The 21,421-nt window shown below is 47.6% G+C and overlaps 2 protein-coding genes across 7 annotated transcripts in view; one reads left to right on the forward strand and one right to left on the reverse strand.

Moving 5' to 3' along the window:
• The window catches only part of CCDC9B (coiled-coil domain containing 9B), a 62,924-nt gene that overhangs the window by 41,184 nt on the left and 319 nt on the right, over positions 1 to 21,421 (reverse strand). For 5 of the 6 annotated variants that reach the window (XM_068194529.1, XM_068194528.1, XM_068194526.1 and 2 more), the window contains exon 2: positions 2,616 to 2,823. The gene's annotated coding sequence lies outside the window, so the exon portion shown is untranslated. Of the gene's footprint in view, positions 1 to 2,337; positions 2,482 to 2,615; positions 2,824 to 21,421 lie in introns of those variants that run through there. The other variant, XM_068194527.1, reaches the window with a different exon arrangement.
• Positions 1,576 to 21,137, forward strand: DISP2 (dispatched RND transporter family member 2). The gene is made up of 8 exons (XM_068194525.1): positions 1,576 to 1,810; positions 8,986 to 9,432; positions 11,735 to 11,764; positions 13,509 to 13,632; positions 14,503 to 14,618; positions 14,886 to 15,004; positions 15,925 to 16,022; positions 16,776 to 21,137. The coding sequence occupies exons 1-8, from the start codon at positions 1,731 to 1,733 to the stop codon at positions 20,193 to 20,195; spliced, it is 4,434 nt and encodes a 1,477-aa protein (XP_068050626.1). The 5' UTR covers positions 1,576 to 1,730; the 3' UTR covers positions 20,196 to 21,137.

Genomic DNA, 21,421 nt, shown 5'->3' on the forward strand with positions numbered 1-21,421 from the left:
CTGGCTAAGGGCAATGAAAAATAATTAATCCATGTGTTGAATACCTTGCAGCAGTACGGAGGAAACCTGCCAAGCTGTGGGAATGAGGAAGCGTGATCACCCCCACTTACCAGACAAGGAGTTCACACCTCGGGCTGAGCCAAACTAAAGCTGTAAGATGTGCCTGTCTGTCAGAAGTGGTGGGATGTTTGGAATCCAGCTGATTCCCACCATCCTTGCAGCTCCCATGGCTCTATTAATATCATTACTGTTGCAAGAACTATTATTTAGCATTGGGAAGAATGAAAAGGAAATATCACCCATTAATGCCAGCCAATCTTTTCAGCAGATACCAGATTTCAGTCTTTCCTGCTGGGCCACACCAATACAAGCTGCTCTGGAGCTGCTCCTCACAGTGGATCTGATCCTACCAGACAAGTGACATTTCTGTGGCTAAGGCTCAGAACAGCAGGCTGGTCCCCTGCAGCCCAGCCCAGAAGAGAGCACCACGCTGGGCCAGAGGCGCTGCCTGCAGCCTGTCCTTGAAACTCCCTCCTGCTGGGTTCAGAGAGGTGTCAGCCTTCGGTGGGAGAGAGTCACCCACCCTGGCATTAGGAAAAGCTTTCTGTTCTGTAAACTGCCTCCGGCATTTAAGTCATTAAGGCAGGAAGGGCTTACTCTAAGCAGCTAGAGGATTAGTAGAAGTTATAGGATACTCTCCGCTCTAATACTTTCCCTTTTTGCTTCAGCTGTCCTGTATGTGTGAAGCAAAAAGGATGCCACCCTCATGAGAAAGAAGGTCACTGCCACTGTGAGGTCCACAGACATGGCTACAAGGAAGGAGAAGGTCACAGCCATCCCCACAGACACACAATGGATGATGACAAGGCAGAGAAGGCCGCTATCACTCCCATGGCCATACACACAGCCATGAGAAAGCCCCAAGCCCTTCCTACACGAGTCATTGGCATGGTTATTGGCATGAGAGCAGCTACAGAATGAGCAGCCATGTTCCACCAGCTCTGTGAGATGCTATCCCCATGCACAAGGAGACACGTGGCTACCACCCAGCTCAGAGCAATGTCATGGTATGGATAGACAAGGACCGAAGGATCCTGCAAAGAGGTTGACATGCCTGACCTTCTTGTGTTCTTCATGCTTTCAACTCAGTTGTTTCAAACCTACCGTGTATTTCAAAAAATCATTTACCTATTTAATGCTTCTAAAAGCCAGCAATTCAAAACGCTGCCCTGCACCTGGCACACAGGGCCAGGAGCACTTCTAGGAGCATTCCCAGCCCGGGCCAAGCAGGAGCACAACTGCGGGGATGAGGCACTTTTCGCCCAAAGGATGCCCAGTGCTCCGAGCTCCAGTTCCGCACGCACAAGCTCAGCCCCATCCCCGACAGCCAGGCTGGCCCTGGGGTTCACAGTTCCCCGCAGCTCTCCTGGTGCCGGCGGCTGCGCCCCCGTGCCCCACCCCCCGTGCCGGGCCCGCCTCCGCCTCCGCGGCCGCGCAAGCGCCGCGCCGAGCCGGGCAGAGCCCAGCCGGGCAAAGCCGAGCCGAGCCGAGCCGAGCCGAGCCGAGCCGAGCCGAGCCGAGCCGAGCCGAGCCGAGCCGAGCCAGGTAGAGCGGCGCCGAATCGGGCAGAGCCGCGCCGGGCAGAGCCGGGACGCGCCGGGGCGCTACCAGCACCACTGCTCCGGAGTGTTCAGCACCGTGGGCACGGACAGCGCCCGCCGCCGCCGGCCATGGAGGCCGCACCCGCCCCGCCGCCCCGGGAGCCGCCGCCCGAGGGGACGCGCCGCGGTCGCGACCCCGCCTCGCCCAGGTAGGATCCCTCGCTGCGGGATAGGGACGGGGGCGCGGAGCCGGTGCCCCGGCGGGTGGGAACTGCTGCCCTGCTGCCACCCCCGGTTCTGCGTGTGGAAGTGGTCAGAGTCACCGGGTTTTCCTGGGACCAGGGCCCCCCAGCCCCGCCGAGGTGTGTCCCGTCCTCCCTCCGGGGGTGCAGACAGAGTCCCTCGCTGCCTGCCCAGCTGCCCACCCGCGATTCGGGCTCTGGCGATGTGCGCTGCCCAGCCGGGGTCCTGGTTGCTCCTGCCCTGGGGCCGGGAGCACCATGCATAGCTAGTCGTGCCAGGGGGGCTTCCTGGCCTGGCCTCGCGGGCAGGTTTCGATCCTGCAACATGGTGTGCTCTCCCTTCTGCAGCAACGGGAGAGCTATTGTTGGGAAGCTCAGTGTGTTTCAGACAGAGCCTTATTGCACTCAGCTGTGGGCAAACATGGCTTTCAGTCCAAAGATCTCATCCATAAACCCCCACATCCCTCATCCCCCTGTGACATCTGCTCTCTTACCTGGTGCCTTAAGCCAGGTTAGCAGCCACAATCATCAACATTTTCTGGAAACATCAACAAGCCCATAATCGTGAGCCATCCCATATTCACAAGTACATTGGCATTTGTTAGACCAGGGCAACAGACTTAAGCTCTTCAGATTCTGCTTGACAGAGCACACCCCGAGGTCAGCAGCACACAAATCCTTTCTGAAAGCCAAAGGGTTCAATTTCTGTCTGGTACAGGATATTCACGCTGAGGAAGCCCCACCCGCCCGGGAGCACTGACAGGGCACTCACTGCTCGTCAGGCAGCTCTGATGTCCTCAGCCAGAGGCTGCTGTGCCTGGGGGTCTGAGTCTTCAGCAACTCTCACACGGTTCAGCACTGGTTTAGACCTTGCACATTCAGTGGGGGCCAAGCTGTCGCTGGAGCCATTTTCTTTGCTTGTCTGAGTACTCCTTAGCCATTCAGACAGGTCTTGAAATGAGAACTGCAGCCTGCAAGAGCTAAGTTACAGAGAGTTAAGCCACCTGACACAATTGTATTTTGAACTTCACCCTTGCTGCTCACTCAGTCTTAGCTCTGTGGTCTCCACTCTCTGCCCTAGCCAAGGTTCTTCATCATCAATGATCACCTCATCAGCAAAAAATCACAGATGTCAGAAAACAGCACCTTCCTCCTGGCCTCTTTCAGCCTGGGAAACCAAGGTGGGGATTTGCTTTTCCTTTCCCATTCCACTTCAGTCCTTTTTTTTTTTTTTTTTCTTCATAAAAAGGCTTAGCAAACATGATTTTCCCAGTGCAGACAGAGCTGTTCTGGCACTGAAGGCTGGCTGGGAACCTTGAGCCCTCTATGTCTGGGTCTATCCCAACACACACACCTGTATCCGCAGCAGCAGCAGCAGCTGCTGCCTGGTGTAAAGGTAAGGCTGTTGCACGAGTCAATGGAAAGGATTATAAAACTAAACTTTTCCTGGCAGACTACGTGGGAAGCAGGGTTTTGCAGTCTCATTAATTTTTCATGATGATTTAACATACTCAGGAGTCTCACTAACAAAAAAACTGTAGGTCTTCTCAAGGGTATGCGCGATGCTGCTGCTAGACTGAAAAAGCAAAACAAAAGAAGTCCGCAGGAATTGTTCAGTGCACGAGGATTTGCCGCAGCCAAAGGAGGAGATGGATTGCTCAGGAGTGCCTGTCTCTCCCTGTCAGGGAGACAGGGAGCTAGATAACGAGGTGACAGTGAAACACAATGAACCCTTCCCTAATCCCAGGGAAAGGGCATTCTTATCTCCTTAGAAAATACAAGGAAAAAAGCTCTTTTTCTCAAGAGCTCCACTGCAGTTTTGCTGGTGGTATGTTCAAAGAGAAATTTAAATTCCATTATAAGAGCACATTCTTAAAAAGTCATTTACAGCTCTCCAGGAAAAAGCTATTCGTCTAGATGGAAGCTGACCTATAGCACATGGATTTAATCCAGAAAGAATTCATATTTATTTTTTACTTGGGAATACTTGTACAGCTGATAGGCAAGCAAAACTCTGCTAGAGGAAGGAAAAAAAGGGGAAAGAGAAACAAACTAGCTTTTTTTCTTGAATGAATGAATTTTTGTGGCATTTAATGTCTAATTGAGCAAAGGTTCTTGATGAAAAAGGGCTCTGGTTGTAGGCAAGGTACAGACTTCTGCCATTTTTCTCCTTGTTTTTATTCCCCCTTGAGATTCCTCTGGCAACAGGAGAAGTTGTAGTTTGAGTCAGGCATCAGACAGCTCCATTCACTCGGTAGGTGTTTCCCATCTTTCATATGCAAAGTGCTTCTTTCTTGATCCTCTCTTTAGTATGCAAAGGGGGAAATGATCTATTAAAAAAAACCCAGTGCTTATAGAAATGGGTTTGGTGAGGAGGGTGGAATTAGGCAAAGAGAGAAAGGAGCCATTCCTGCAAAAGGCTGAATTTTTTGGCCCATTACCCTCTCAGAACCTCATGTGCTCTCCTGCTGTTCTGGCTTGGGGGGGCACAGGGAGAGCCAAAAACTGGAGCCGCTTAGGAAAAGGAAGGTGCCCGTATGCTACTATTTCCCTGCCCACAAAGCTTCCTCCATCCCAGCTCGGCTCTGTGTGCCGCAGAACAAAACCATCCTGAGGGGAATGTGCTGGGAGCAGGAAGCCAACATGGCATGTTTACAGTAAACCACCCTGCTAGGGCCGAGTGAGCAGCTAAAGCCTAAAGCCAGGTCCTGCAGCCATTCTCCGTGGGGCAGAAGGATGCTGGTCTCTGGAAGAGGGAGATAATCCCTGCCAGGGGGTGGACTGACAGCATACAGCCCTTGGCTCCTGCCACAGACCCTGTATCCCACCACTGCTCCACATCCTTGCAGACCTAGAATGGCAGAAAACTGTCTCCTTAGAAATCCTGACCCTCTCCTTCCTGTTTCCTTGTGAGAAGAAGCTCCAGTCCTTTTGCTGGGTCCCCCACACACTGTGGGGCATTTGTGACCTGGTACTTATCTCAGAGAAGCACTGCTCCATTCAGAGTGGCTTGGGCAGGTCCACAAATTGGATTATTATTCTGTCTAGACATCTCAGGGCAAGAGACGGGGAAGCAAACAGTGAGAGCAACACAGCTCTCACTGTGGGTAACAGGAGCAGTTAACCTTAGTCCATCCCTTCCCTTACACCCCTTCTTTTCTCCTTTCCCAGCATCTCTCTGGTTGCATCCTGCTGAGCCTGGAAAAGAAAATGGAGGTTGTCAGCTGCCTCTGTAAGCTTTTCTGCAGCTGAGACACCATTTCTGCCCATTTAATCCCAAAGATATCAAATATCTGACACAGGCCAGAGTGGGAATGAATGTGAAAAATAAGTCTTTGTCAGTGTCAGTGTGGCAAGCAGAGTCCATTGTGGTGCTCTGCCCTCTTCTCCTCATGCCTGACAGCAAACAGACATCAGAAATCCCCAGAAACATTTTTCTAACATAGTTCAGGGTCCTGAGGGCCCAGAAAAGTAATAGCAACATGGTTTCAGGCAAAGAAGGAGCAGCCTACATGTCTGGTGCAGACCTCAGCAGACCAAAGGTTAAGCTCACCAGCACTACAGCTAATTGGGAGAGCAGCAAGTGGAGACTCGAACTCTGCTGAGCTGCCAGCAGTGATTATCCAAAACGATCATTATTTGCAAGCTCCAGGTTTCCCTGGAGATTGTGGATAGCCAAGGTCACGTCGTCATGGAGGTGGAGAGGGATGAGCATAAGGGAACTCATATCCAGAGGGTGATTGACAGAGCTGTAATTGTTTAGTCTGAGAAAGAGATAATGGAGAGAAGTCATGAGTGAATGATCCAAACTTGCCAAAGTTATTCCAGAATCTGAAGTCACTGAGCAGGTCAGGAACTGAGTTGGGAAACAACACGCGGGGGAAGAGCAGAACTTGACAGCATTTCACAGCAAAGATGGTAAACAAGGAGAGTGTGATTTCATGTGAAATATTAGACTCAACGTTACTAACGTATGTGCAGAAAACCCGGAGGCAATCTGCAATATCCAAGAGTCTGGCATCTGCTTTCCCCACCAGGAGGTTTTGTCTCCAAGGGGTTTGTGGAGGAAGAATTTGTCACTGCATGGTCTCCTGCCTCTCCCTGACCATGTTCAAAGTGTATTTTGTAAAAGCCCTTTTGTTCTGCCCAGTGTCACATCCTCAGTCTCAGATGAGGCAGACAGGCTAATTCAGTCATGAAAAGCCTCTGGTCCCAGATTACTGTGCAGATACAGTAGTTTAAAGGGATAAGAATTTTGCTTTTCCTTTGAAAAAAAAAAGATTGTAAATATAGTACAGGTGTAGGAACAGCAAAACACAAGATGTCAGTGCAGCAGTGTCTTTATGAATTATGCACTGCAGGAGAGCATCACCTATTTAAAGTGTGCAAAAAACTAAGGAAAACAACGGGATCAAGGTCGAGAAAAAAGAGTAATTTAGAGGCAAAAAAAAGGGAGTCAGAAAAGGTCTAGATCTTGTCAAAGCATAATACCACCATGACCTCAGCCCTCTGATGAAAACTCCCTGCAGTACAAAACTACCAACCACAAAGAAGTCACTGGACACATGGGAAGAGCAGGATGATTTACACTTAAAGCTTGAGAGTGTGGCTTGAGGGACCCTCCAGGTCAGCTGTCCCAAACAACTTCTGCCCCTGCAGCTCACTAGCATTGTAGAAGACATGGTGGTTTAGCATCCTCCCATCAGGTTGCCTCTATAATTAGTAGAGAAGTGCAATGACTGATTAAAGGTGTAATTTTATGTGTTGACTGCCACAGACCCTAATCTTTCCCTGGTCTGTCTGCAGCGCTCCTGCCCTGTGCTGCACCTGAATCCCTGGCTGTAAGAACCCCAAACAAGATTTCAGATTGCATCTCCTGAGCAGCTTTGCTGGCACTGCATTTGTAATCTCATATATGACAAGTGTGGAATCTCCTGTTGTGAACTACCTTTACACAGAGCTCTAACACAAATCACGCTTGAAAGGCCAGGTAATCCTGTCACTAATCCACCTGAGACAGGACAGCAAGGACTTCAAGCCTATTGTTGATGTTATTTGACAAGTTCTGTGGGTGACTAGGATGTCATTGTCACAGTTCAGGAGCTTCTGCTTTGCCAGCTGCTCTCCCTCGTGCTGTATTGAACCAGCTCAAGTCTTACCAGTACCTTGATTGCAGCTTAGAGGCAAGTGAGCACTGGAACTGCTGGGGACAACCTTATCTCAACCTTATCTCACTGAGGTGAGATAAGGTGCGTGCACACACCTGTCTGCTGGTTTTCTGGCACCTGTTTCAGCACAGACACTGACTTCTTTCCAGTTACTTTGCATTTGGACATCAGTTATGGCTTCTGAAGTCAGGACCCGGGAATGTGCTATCTGTGTCTGTAATTGCTGCAACTTTCTTTAGGCTTGGAAACTAAATGTAGCATTGGATGGTGCTTAATCAGGCAAGATTTCTCTCTTACTGGTCCCTGGACTGGTACAGTGTGCAAGTGAAGCTATGTGTGATGCCTGTGCCATGAGTGTCCACTGGTGTAACTACTACCATGAACATAACTCTGCTGTAATGAGTTTGATGAAATAAGCTCATTTTGTACAATCATGAAATATAGTTTATCGGTGTTGATAAACTCAGCTGATGTTGGAAAATACACAGCACAGACTGCCAAGGCCAATATGTCCTGCTTTCTGGAAAAAATAGCAATTTGCAAGCAATGCTGAGCTAATAGTACTCTGCAGATTCTTTTGTCTTTGATAATCTCATGCCAGTTAACTTTGGGTGCAATTCCAGAGACATATAATCACTAAAATTCTGCCCTTTTCCAAGGCTGTGAGAAAAATAAATGAGAGAGACTCTAAAAAATATAAAAATCATCCTTTCCCCAACTTTTTACCTACATTTTTCCCCACATCACACCAGGTGCCTTAGGCTAAAGTTCATCTCACTGCAGTCCTGCTCCAACCCTCGTAATTCTTTGATGACTTGAGATACTTTTGTGATTCTGGCTTGCCTGGACTGTTCATCCTTTTTAATCCTGGATGCCAGGCACTGCAGCAAGACACATAATTCAGCTGTAAGAGACCATGGCACGTGCTCTGAACAAGGACCAGAAACTGCTGGTGTTTGCATCTCTTGGGACAGTAATTCCTAAAGCATTTTTGGGGTCAGAAGGACCTCAGTCTATTGTGTGCGAAGGGGTTTTTGGTGTCACACAGACTAAGCAATCCCTCAAAGTATTATTCAAACTTTCTCCAAGCTAGCAAAACCTCTCAGGCTCCATAAATCAAGAACTATAGGAATGAAATAATGTTTTAAATTCCTTGGAGAGAAGAAAGTGTGTCCCACAGACACCTCATTACTTGGGAACTGGAGTCTGCAAATGTTTTGTCTAAGTAAATTCAGCAGCCAGAGGACAGTCAAGTTTCAAAGGATCTATAGAGATCCCAGTCCATCCCCTTCCTACAAGGTAAGACCAATAAAATTTGTTGCTGTCATCCTTGGAATATGTGTGTCTAAAAAGTTCCTGAAGAGTCCGGTGGAGCATGCAGGACATGCGAGCCATTAAGGAATGTGCCAGGCTGGGGGCTGAAGGTGCTGTTAGATGTCACAGCCCTCAGGTTCACTGCTTAGCTGTGTCAGTGCCAGGGATGACTCACTCTCCTGCTGACCCACCATGGAGCAGTGCCAGTCCTCCTGCAGAGCAATCACACTAATTAATCCTCCCAAGGAGTGCAGATAATTGAGTGGCTTCTTCACATGCAAATTCCTTTGGTTTCTGTTTGTCCAGACCTCTGTAATCTCTCTGGGTCCTGAGTTAGGACCCCCCTGACACAGTGAAATATCCTGGAGAATTTTTGGGTGAGATATTACCCAATTTTTCAAACTTCTGAAGCAACACACACAAAGGATGGATTACAGGATTCTCCATCACTTGGGATCCCTGAATGAGTCATGGATGTCTTTATAAAAAGCATAATTCAGTTCAGCCCTTGGGCTGACTCCTGGTACAGGATACAGCGGGTAAGGTTTGACATTCGTGTTATGTGGGAGGTCTGTGAGCATCTCCAGTTCTTGGGATGCAACTCCCCAGCACAGCCTTTCAACCTCTCCCACTTTACCTTTCCCTTCATTTCTTTCATAGGGAAAAACAAAATGCAGGACCTTGCCAGACCTGCCTTGCCATGCCAGAGATTGGGAATGCTGAGCTCAGCTACAGTGGCACTTCCTGGGAAAAAATCTGCCCAGTCCATCACTGCCCCGTTCCTGCATCCCCTGGGCTGGGGGAAGACAACTTGCCCTCCTCCAGCCACACACTTGGGCCAGTCTCCACCCAGTCCAATGGCCAGGTGCCATCAAGCTCACAGGACTCACAGCAGCACCACCCATATTACCCCTGCAACCAGGAGGAGTCCCGAGGCAGCTACGGCCTGCCCTCGCTCCCTGGGCATGGCGAGAGGCCCGTGCTGTGTTCCCACCTTTCCAGTGGTGATCTTGTGCCAGCTTCTCACCACGAGGCCTCGGAAACGCCCTGGAAGCAGTGGTCCCCTGGGCAGCGGCGGCCGGTGCAACATCATGTTGTCACAGTCAGGTAAGAAGCACATGGAGGGCGGCTCAAAAGAGCATCTTCCAGATTTGGTGGGGGGAAGTGGGAGGGATGAGGAGTGTCTGAGCTGTGATGGATGAAACATGGGTTTGCTCTTCAGCTCGGGGCAGCAGCTGCTCCAAAACACATGGAAGGATCCAGTTTGCTCTCTATCTCTGTATAGTGTACAGAGAGCTGTCACTCCCATGCCAGGGAGAGGTGGGATTTCCTTCTCAAGGGAGTGGCTGGCTAAAGCCAAGGTCATTCAGTCACTCCTAGGTCATGCAGTGTGAATATGCCCATCTTCCTTTACCTCTGTATTTTCCCCCTTTGCACTCCAAGGCATCCAGCTGCCAGTCCTTTATCTTGGCAGAGTTCTCAGTGATGGGAACAGAGTTCATTCTTTTCCTGCCCCCACAGAAGCTGCTGCCAGTGCTGGAAGGGAGTGGCAGCAGAGAGGGTAATAAGCACTGGCTACAGCTGAGCATGAGAAATACAAAAGGGGGGGAACATTATTTGGCTTTCCAGGTTGGACAGCAACCAGTGTATGAATTCTTTGTTGTCCATGACAGAATCCACTTGTGTGCAGTGCCCGGGTAACAACAGCCTGAGCTACAACCTCTGCTCCTTCCAGCCGGCACCATCCTTCCTCTTGAGTGTGCCTTTTAGGGTCCATTCTTGGCACAAGAGATCATGATCCCTTCACTGCTGTAGCCGTAGCCACTGAATCCTGATAAAAGAAGGCACAGGATTCCTTTCTTGCCTGTGTTCAGCATTGCAGTGTTAGGCACAAAAGCCCTTTAGAGTCTCATTTTCCAGCCATTTACACAGGATTTAATTTGCTTGTGTTTGTGTAGATGAACTGCAGTCAAAGAAGCCTGTGTCCTTTTCCTGAATTGTTTTCCTGGATCTCTTTTCTGGATCCTTTTTCACTCATACGCTATCAACAAAATTGCCAATCACGTCCTCTGTAACAGGTTATTTAAGTAGGAAGCACAGCTGGATTGTAAATCCCTGGCAGAGTGTGCAGCACCAGCAGTCAGAAAAGTGATAACATAATAATGCCAGAATGAGGTTTTTAATCCAAGCAAATCTGCTTGAAGAGCTATTGTGAGGGAATTAGCACAGGATGGGCAGTGTACTGCTGGAGAGAGACCTCACTTTGATAATCTGGGGAGGCTTTTGCTCTGCTCCTCTCTGTCCCGAATCTACAGAGCATTAGTGTGATGAGCAAAACACAGAATCATTTATTACATGAGCCACCCAGAGTGACTCTGCCATGGGGAGCTCTCCTCCACTGCTTTTCCATTTCTCCCACTCATAACAAGGCTAGGAAGGATGAGCTGCCTCAAGGTCTCCAGTTGGCTGCTGCACGGAGGGGGAACCATCTGCCCAACACAGATATTGGAGTGCAGCAGAACAGGAGTGTAGGAGGGTGAGAGGAGGAGGGAGCACTGGCTGAGCAGAGCTTGGCACAGCTGCAGAAGGAGGTGGGAGCAGTTCTCTGGAAGCTGTGACCAAGCCAAGGCCATGCCAGACTGGGGCATGTTTCAAGGGGACGTTTCAGTGCAGAAAGAGAGAGCAGAACAAAACATCCTGGAGATATCTGACCCAAAAAGATGCAGCTTTTCTGACAGGATGCTAGCGGAAGGCTTGTCCTCAGGGATTAATTCACAAACTTTGGATCCCCTGGGGAAGGCTTTATTTCCCCTCTTAGAGCCCTTCAAGTAAGAGTGACAAATGCTCCTCTGCGAAGAAAATCCAAATAAAATATTTTTAGCAGCTCCACTGGCTTTCTGCTCTTATAGCCTGAAAAGACAATCTTTGGAGGGACCGAGGAAACAAATGAAAGTCACCTTTTTGGTGAGCTGAGCTGAACAGAAAATAAAAGCTATCTGTAGTTGTTGCTAGCCCAGCTCATGAGATTTGGAAAAGAGGTTTGCTTTTGTCAAGAAACACTCTAGGAAGTACAGGAAAAGCACTTGAACCAGAGATATTTTAATGGATGAGATCTGCAGTGGGATTTCTATAGGACTGCATTGCTAATGTCCAGTACTCTCTGGAGGGTTTTCTGAGAGGGACAAAATGAGGAGTGACTACATGGCTTCCCATCCTGCTTGGTTAAAATGGGAGAGGAAAAGGCTCTATTATTCATTAAACTAATTAACACAGTGACAGAACTGTGTCAGCACTGGCTCACCTGGGTGCTTACAGCCCTGCAAGGGTTAACCTGCTCAGGGATCAGCCCAGCACTGGGCTTCCCAGGAAAATAATAAATGAACACATCTTTTTTCCTTTCTGTCTGCAGACATGACAAAGCTTTCAGGATGCCAAAAAGGTATGTTTAACAGCAAAAGCTTCCTGTCCTTGTACCCTGTGATCAGTGCTCTCCTGTCCCGCCATTAGGAGAAGCAGAGTGCTACTGCTGGTGACATCCCAGCAGGCCCAGCTCCAGAGGCGAGGTCAGCGCTCCTGGGGCTTTCCACTCTTTGGAAAAATTTCCATTTGCTTGTGAGATCAATTTAACCTGCATTAATGAATAGTAACACTGTCTCAGTAGCTGTTCTTGGGCAGGTGCCTGGCTCTAGCCCATACAGTAGCTTCATATATATCTAATAATTCTATATGAGTCTCTGTGTGTGTGTGTGTGTATATGTGTGTGTGTATATATATATATGTGTGTATGTGTAAGATTAATCCAGCTTGTCCTATCAGAGGAATAAAAAGGATAAGAGCCCATCCATGAAATAAACTCATCTTTTCAAAGGACAGAAAATTTTAAATACATTTATCAAAATTAAAACAATTTGATTGCTTTCTACTTCTGTTTAAAATCTGACTTTTGTAAACTATTGCTTCTGGATAGTTTGGATAAGCACCTTCTGTCATCAGTGACTGAAGCTGATTTTTTTTGTTCTTTTTTTCTAGTAATTGGGCATGGAACTATCCAAAACAGCCTCCAGAAATTAGGTACTCTAATGAGTAAAGAGAAGTTTTGTTTATTTTCATAGTAGTAAAGACTTCGTATATGAAAACAAACTTGAAAAGGCAATTTTAAATTAAAAAAAAAGGCAAAATAAAAAAAATCAAAAGTGATGTGAAAAGCTGCTTGAAGTGCTTGTGATAACGTCTAATTATGAAATAGCTGCGGTGGAGTCCCAGGCAAAAGTGGCAAAAGGGTGGGCAAGGAAAAACATTCCATCTCAAATAAAGTTCAACAAAAGAACTAGCCTGCCAAACCAGAGCAGGAGCCCATTCTGCTATCTTACATCTCAACTGATATTTCTGAGGAAGACAAAAATCTTGCCACAGTAAAACCTGCACTAGTAAAAAATGTGAGGGAGTAATTTTCATAGATCATCCTATATGGGAGACAGTTTGTCCCAAAGGAAAAACAGAACTTGGATAGAAAATTTTACACAAGCTCCTTAAGAACAAAAGTAACTGGCAAATAATACTTGGGCCAGAGTAAGCTGCTTCCCTGGAAGGGTTTTGATGTCATCAAAATTTTGTGATACATAATTAAAATTGAATGTATTCTAGTGAATACATATGAATTTAGAGCAGTGTCTAAATACACTAATTTAGGCCAATGACAGTGGCTTGCTTGGGTCAGTTACCTTCAGGGACTCTTCAGAATTATCCAAAGATTTCTCAAAGGGTCCACTTTGGAAATCTGTAGCCTAAACTGTTGCAGCCACCAGACATTGCACAATGCAGGGGAAATTAAGAGGCTCTTTGTAATTTCAGTCTTTGAACTTAAACGTTTAAAGCTTCATTCTGCTCGAGGACACAAGAGTCTGGTCTTTATTATTTCTGATTGAAAAAGCTGGAAAACGCAGAGAGGCAAAATGTAATTACCCGAGTTAATTAGAGCTGCCTGCAAATATCCAGTTAGAGGTGTAGTATGTTCATTAATAGCTGCACTAGAGCCTCCAAGCTTCACAGTAAATAACTGTGCAAACCAGAGACCCTGATTTTTCCCTTCCTGTTACTCACACCTCATTGGCTCAACAGCAGGTTTTGTGCTCAGAGCAGAAGCATCTTAGCAGCTGCCATTTTTCTCCTCCTGTTGCCTGCAGTTACTCGCAGCTGATCGCCGAGTGGCCGCTGGCCGTGCTGGTGCTGTGCTCCGTGGTGGCGGCGATCTGCACCGTGGCTGGGCTGCTGGTTGGGAATCTGCCTGACTTTTCAGAACCCCTAATGGTAAGTTCCTACAGCTGAGGGATCAATAGGAACATAAGGAAAATCCACGCCCAACCAGTGATATCATCCCTCCAAGATGAGCAGAATGTGCCAGTCCTGCACAGCTGTCCCTGACACACAGGAAGAAAACAACCCATGCTCATCCCTCAGCCGTGCTGTGCACTCCCACCAGTGCCCTCACTCCAGTGTGGAGACACTGCCAACACAAACTGGGATTTCTCCCTTTGCTCCCTTTCCAAGGCTGGAAGGCTGGGATTGCCCACAGTGAATAGCTAGGCTTGGCAGAGACTGGACAGAGGAGCTGGCTTTGGCTCCTGCAGTCTGTGCATGAGACTTTTGGAGAGAGTGCCCTGTTCTATGCACTATGCGCATGGAATGTTTTCCATGAGGAATGCCACATTCCCTAAAATCATTCCTGCCTCTGGTTCATGAAGGAATCTTGAGAAAATAAGAATACACTAGAGTTTGTCCAAAAAAAGGAAAATTAGTGCCATTTCTGTAAGGGACTACTACACTTTAAAAGGAGGAGAAATTCTTAGGAGATCAGGGAGAGATAATTGTAGCCATTGTTGAGGGTAAAGGAAAGAGAAGGGAAAAGGGAAAGGGAAAGGGAAAGGGAAAGGGAAAGGGAAAGGGAAAGGGAAAGGGAAAGGAAAAGGGAAAGGGAAAGGGAAAGGGAAAGGTATAGGGAAAGGGAAAAGGTTAATATTTTTTCTCTTATCTCTGGGATGCAGTATTTCCAGGGAAAGTTCAATTAATGTATCTCTCCAAGATGCAGTAATAGTCTCATACAGTTTCCATGTGTTGGAGGAGACCTAAGGACAGCTGAGCTGAAGTGGAGCTGTGACAAAGCCCTTTTCCTTGGTGCAGGGTTTCGAGCCACGGGACACTGACATTGGCAGGAAGCTCATTGTGTGGAGGAATATCGAGAGCCATACAGGCTACAAGAAGACCCTTTCCCTTTCTCCCTTTGCCAAGAAGAAAAGGTATTTGAGCTTGGTTTGGGGAATTTGAGGAACATGTTGGTTGTAAAGTCCCATATTCAACATTCCAAAATATCTATGTGAATTCCATACATCCTATGCTTAAAAGTAACCGAGGCATTGGAGGGTTTGAAGTCTGTGTGCCTGCAATGGATTTAGGCTCCCGAATGCTGTGTCTGGCACCAGAGCCTTGTCAGTGAATGTAACTCCCAGCCAGACACTCTCTTGTTGATAATCATAGTTATTAACAATAATCTGCCCTCTTGCTAGCTATGATGACCTTGGCATTGGCAGAGGACAGAAGGCTGCTCAGGGAGAACAAGCAGCGAGGACACGGAGAATGGTGGAAACCATCTATGGAGCAGATGGATTCTTCTGTGGTCCCCCAGGTGACTGAAATCTTGATGAGGCAGTAAATACTGCACACCCAGAACTCAATTGACAGAACTGTCAGAGCTCAGGACACAGGGAATGCTCTGATTTTGCTCTAAGCAAGCAGTGTGTGCAATTCCACCTGTGAGAGTTCTGACAGTGCCCTCCCAGCACTTCATACCTCAGTGGTCAGAAAAGGCTGGTTCAGAAATTCTGAAGAGTAGTTTCTCCTTCTTAACTCTTTGCCATATTTCTTGTTTTCCCTTTAGAAATATACCTTGAAAGCACATGTTAAGGGACCAATGTTTTCACCATTTATCCATATCAAAAGTGAATAAAAAACAGCGTATGCCCTGCTTGCTGCCTGCTCCCTCTCTCTTGTCTGCTCCCTCTCCTTCTCTGTTCCTTCCTTCTTTTCTTCTTGAAAAATGTACATGGCAGTAAAATTTGGAGAGAAAAACAGAAAACTCCAACACCCCCCCAAATTTGTCCCAAAATGGGCACTAGTAAGTAGAAAGAAGAGGAACAGCATGAAGATATTTTTATTCTCTTCCCTGCCTTCTATCCACTTCTGAAACAAGTCACACAACAAACCTTCAGGTCCCTGGGGGTTTTTGGCTGAGCTCAAGCTCCTCCCTTGTTCCAGGGATGCAGAACCAGATGCCAGCAGTCACTAAAGGCAAGCTGACATTTGATTTTGAAAATGCCCTGATGCTGCTGACCAGTTTCAAGGGGCAGGGGTGAGGTCACACAAAGCACATGCTCACTACTGTCTTGTGACCTGCTTCCCTCCAGGGAGCCCTCCAGAGCAGTCCTATGGACAGAGATATATATATTTCTTTTTTCTGTGAAGACAGAGTCTACTCCAAACAGCCTGGCTGACTCATCTTCATTACCTAATCCTTTTATGATTTTTTTCCCTTCTTCTTTATTTCAGAAAAGAGCTATTCCCAGCTGGTATTTATGTCCACAACTGCTGGGAGCTTATGGAACTTGCAAGCAATTCAGTCTATGTGTCAAATGGAACAAGACAAGGTCAGTGATGGCAGGAAGAACACATGCACAGGCTGTCTCTTTTCTGTCTGCTGCAGTCTTTGATGTCTTGCTGAGAGGATGCCAGACGAAAAACAATGTCAGCTATGCAATAGGTTTCATCTGGAGGATTCCAAAACATTTCACCTACTTGGCAATACAGGGATGATCCCACCTGCCAGTTGCAAATTGAAAAGAATAAATGGAGACCGAACAGGAGCTGGTCGAGAAGCCAAAGCTGTCCATCAGAAGCTGCTGAGGATTTTGGGCAGCAGAACATAATTACAGAAATTGAGCTACCAGCTTGGAGACTGGTGGCAAGTTTTACAAGTGGGAAGTTTTATTGGATGAGCTGTATTTGCTATAGGAGCCAAATTTTCAAATCTGCAGTTATAAAATATAATTAATGGACAGGGTTTAATTTTTGCAAAAGGCTACCAACTTTCCAAAACTTTGGTGTTTGGGATTTGTCCCTGGGAGGATGGCCAGGGCTGGCTCATACACCTTGGATAAAGGGAAAAGCGAGGAGAGGAGAGGAGAGGAGAGGAGAGGAGAGGAGAGGAGAGGAGAGGAGAGGAGAGGAGAGGAGAGGAGAGGAGAGGAGAGGAGAGGAGAGGAGAGGAGAGGAGAGGAGAGGAGAGGAGAGGAGAGGAGAGGAGAGGAGAGGAGAGGAGAGGAGAGGGAATTACTGCAGCGAGTAAAGAATACTGAGGCTGCAAGAGCAGGTCTGACCTGATGCCCCCTCATGTTTTTCAGATACGCTCACATGTGCATTTTAGAGACCTCTGCCAGCGCACTGAAGCCAACGAATGCTGCCCGAGCTGGTCTCTGGGGAACTACATTGCTGTCCTGTACAACAGATCTTCATGTCTGGAAATAACCCAAGGAGACATCTCCCACACTCTGGCCCTGCTCCGTGCCTGTGCTCCAGACTACCACCGAGGTGTCCTCACTCCGTCCTGCATAGGCCCCGAGGCTGTCAGACAGAAACACTCTCAGTGTGCCCAAGTCCCAGAAAAATGTACCCGCTTCAATGCCATCTACCAGCTGCTTCACTTCTTGGTTGACAGGGACTTTCTCAGTCCCCAGACAATGGAGTACCAAGTGCCCTCTCTCAAATACAGCCTGCTTTTCCTGCCTACAAGAAAAGGTGCATCTATGATGGGGATCTACTTAGACAACCTTGAAACATGGGATCTGTTTGATAATTACACGTCTATCACTGGAATGGACCTGGGCCTTAAACAGAAACTATTCCAGCACTACCTTTTACTGGATACTAAGTATCCAGTGCTGGCAATATTAGCTATTTTTCTAAGCATTTCTTTTTATTTGCGCTCAGTGTTTATTACCTTGATGGTCCTGCTCTCTGTTGTCAGTTCTTTGATGATCTCCTACTTCTTGTACAAGGTGGCCTTCAGATTCACCTATTTCCCTTTTGTAAACCTGACAGCAGTCATCATTCTCAGCAGCATTTGTGCCAACCACACTTTTGTCTTCTTCGACCTGTGGAACCTCAGCAAGAGCCAGAACCCTTCCGCCGGGCTTGCTCAGTGGGTGAGTCAAACCATGCACCATTTTGCCTATCTCATGCTGGCCTCATGCTTCACAACTGGTGCTGCCTTTTATGCCAGCTACATCAGCAACATCACAGCCATCCGCTGCTTCGCTGTCTACATGGGCACCTCGGTGCTGGTGAACCTGGTTTTCATGATGACCTGGCTGCCCTCTTCGGCCGTGCTCTACGAGCGCTACATCGCAACGACCTGTGTTTACAAGCCAGAAGCCTACTGGAACAACAGCAGCCACAAGAGAGTCGCTCTCTCCATCCATTACATCCTCCGGGCTCTCCAGAACACACTGTCTGAAACCTCCAAGCTGCTCTTTGAAAAGCTTCTGCCTTGTGGGGTCATCAAGTTTCGGTACATCTGGATCTGCTGGTTTGCTGCCTTAGCCATAGGAGGTGCCTACATTTCCTGTTCCAACCCCAAACTCAAACTCCCGACTCTGGAGACATCATCTGTCCAAGTGTTCAGGCTGAGCCATCCCTTTGAGAGGTATGATTCTGAGTACTGCCACCAGTTCATGTTTGAGAGGCTGGAGCATGGAGAAGGGCAGCATATGCCTGTCACCATAGTCTGGGGCATTCTGCCTGTGGATAATGGGGACCATTTCAATCCAAAAAGCAACGGCACCCTAGTGACAGACACCACCTTCACCATCCAAAACCCTGATGCCCAGAAGTGGCTCTTCAAATTCTGCCAAAAAGTGAAGAATAAAACTTTCTATTACCCTGATGCAGAACAGAAATCTACTGTGTGCTTCATGGAGGAGTTCCTTAGATGGATGGACAGTCGCCAGTGCTCCCAGCGAGACCACAGCTTCAACCTTTGCTGTAACCAGTTCTCCTTCCCTTACAGAAGCGAAGTCTTCCTGCACTGCATCAAAATGATGCTCCTGGAAGAGGGCAGGGAAGGGGCAGAAACATATGATCTGGGCCTCAGGTTTGATGGGGAGGGAAATGTCGCTGCCTTAGTGCTGCAGTTTCAAACTATCTATCACTATACCTTCAACTACAGCAGAGCCAAAGAATTCTATGAGGAAATCAGCCTCTGGATAACAGAGGAAATGAAAACTGCCCCCGTGGGGCTTCAGAACGGATGGTTTACCAGTAAACTAGAGCTGTACAACCTCCAGCACAGTCTCAGCACAGAAACCATGGTGGTCATGGGGCTCTCCATAGCCATTTCCTTTGTGGTGCTGCTGCTCACGACCTGGAACGTTCTCCTTAGCATTTTCTCCGTTACTGCCATTGCAGGCACCGTCCTGGTAACCACTGGCCTCTTGGTCCTCTTGGAGTGGCAGCTCAATGCAGTGGAGTCTCTCTTCATTTCAGCTGCAGTAGGTCTCTCTGTTGACTTCACTGTCAACTACTGCATCTCCTATCACCTGTGTCCCCATTCCGACCGCCTGAGCCGAGTGGCCTTTTCCCTGAAGCAGATGAGCTGTGCCACAGCCATGGCAGCTTCTGCTCTCTTCTCTGCAGGGGTCATTATGTTGCCTGCCACAGTCCTGGCGTACAGGAAGCTGGGGATATTCATCATGATGATCAATTGTATCAGCTGTGGGTTTGCCAGCCTCTTCTTCCAGTCGCTCTGCTGCTTCTTCGGCCCAGAGAAGAATTGTGGGCAGATCCTTTGGCCTTGTGCCCACACCATGAAAGAATATTCTGATGACTCCGGGCCGAATGGAAACTTTGCCTGTGGGGGCAGCGAGAAGCAAAACCGGTTGCGGAAGGTCCAGGAGTCCAACACTGCAAACGAACAATACGAGCTCCAACCCTTGTCTAGGAAACTCAGCGACAGTTTTGACAACAGCACTTCCACAAGCAAGCTGTCCAACCGGCCCTCGGTGCTCTCTGAAGACATACAAGTTGAAGACAACAGATGCCCTCAAGTGGGAACACACCCCTCCCTGGAAAGAGAGAGACACAGTCTGCAGGACACGCTCGGAGACCAGCAGGTCAGCCTGTGCCAGTGTCCCGCCTTGCAAACTTCCTCTCCGTACAAGCACAGCACCTCAGAAACAGAAATTCACAGGGAGAGACTCTGCCAAGATTGTCGCTGTCGAAAGTATGGTCTGAAAGCATGGGATGGGTCTGGGCTGGACCACATCCAGCCATCTGGCATGAAAGAAGAAGGGCAGCTCAATAAATCCCAGTGCTCCAGTGACACTGCCCAGCAGCAGTCAGATTATACCTCAGACCACAGCCCTCTCCCTGCTGCTGACATCTACAAAATTCACAGATGCCTTTGTTCTCTTGGCAGCTCTTTTGATATGCTCAACATCTCCAGCGAGACATCAATCAGCGATTTCGAGCAAGGCCTGAAGCTGGCTGAGTCAGCCAGTTCCTGTCCCGATGCCTTAGAGCTGTCTGACTCCTATGGTAACACGGAGCGGGGCTACCTGAACGGGAAGAGAGATACCCTGCGGCTGGACCTGAGGGAGACTGTCTTTGATGTGTCTCCGGCTGCATCACAGCAGAACAGCTCTTCGTGGAAAAATCGGTTTGGATTGGGGAACGAAGGGCCGGTCGTGCTGCCCAACAGCCAGCCAGACATGCCTGATGTTTGGATCAAACGATCCAGTGCACAAAGTTCCGGTTACAACAGCTGAGACCTCGCAGAAAGCAAAGCTGCTGCTAGGGAAAGGGGAAGCCTGAATGTCCTTAGAGCTGTAAATATCAATTTTTTCCTCCCACCTCTCCTAGAGCTGAGACTGAGACTATTTCTTAGTGTTTCAGCTGTGCAAAACGTGTGTTTTCACAGGAATCAGCAGATCTGATGCCAGCGAGAGGATGTGAGAGCCATCGTGATGGACTACAAGCCCTCTGACTTCCAGTGTCTGGTGCCATGTTCACAGCTGTTCACAGGACTTACCGAGTAAACCTGGTTTGTCATTTCCTACAAGGTGATTAGGTTTTGTTTGCTTGAGATAAATAATGAGACAAAGCTCCCCAGGTATTTAATGACAGAGAAAGAGAGCTCACGTTAAAAAAAAAAAAATTAAAAAAAAAATCTAAAACTGAACTACTGAAAATCTAGGTATCAAGTGAAGTGTATTGTGAATAATAAAAAATAAAGTACTTCATTTTCTATTGTATGCAAAGTCCAGATCTACAGACCCCATCAAAATAGCTCAGATAATATAAAAAGTCCTGTCAAGACTTCTGAGTTGACACAGCCTCTTCCTGACCATGGAAGAGGCTGCAGAATCCAGTCTAAATCTATTTCCAGTAACAACTTCTGTTTGTTTTAGCTGAAGGAATGTTAATGCTGCCAAAGATTTTCAGTGTGAATTTCGCCCTTGAGGGATAAAGTCCTTGTCCCCCCAGACTCAGGTGCCTTGTTGTGTCCTCTTTACAGAGTGTTTCCACTCAAGGCATTCCCCTCAAATATGTAACTTTTTAAAATTCACATATCTGGTGAAATATTGAATTTCAGGGTTTTCCCCCCCCTATCAGAAGCAAAAGGGAAAACAAACACTGATTTGCCCTTATTTGTTGAAAATAAAACATTCTCTCTACAAGTTGACATACAATAAATGCTTATAACAACCTTTCCTAAAAATCTGTGTGATGCTTTATTGTCACCAAGAGCACTGTGGTTATTCATCTTTTAAGTGCCCAATATATTTTCCAAAGGGAAGTACACATCTTTAAAATACTTATTCTTCTGACATCCAAGAATTGTTCCTGCGCTGTGGGAGACGGACAACAAATCGCTGATAACCATGAGTGACATGGACATTTAAAGCTAATACCAGAGTTTGAAACATGTCAAACATGTCAGTTGCGTGGTTCTGTATTTGTCATGTTGCAGTTTTAGGGTTTTATCCTGCAA

Source organism: Anomalospiza imberbis, chromosome 6 (genome assembly GCF_031753505.1).
Source record: "Anomalospiza imberbis isolate Cuckoo-Finch-1a 21T00152 chromosome 6, ASM3175350v1, whole genome shotgun sequence".
Classification (NCBI taxonomy): Eukaryota; Metazoa; Chordata; class Aves; order Passeriformes; family Viduidae; genus Anomalospiza; species Anomalospiza imberbis.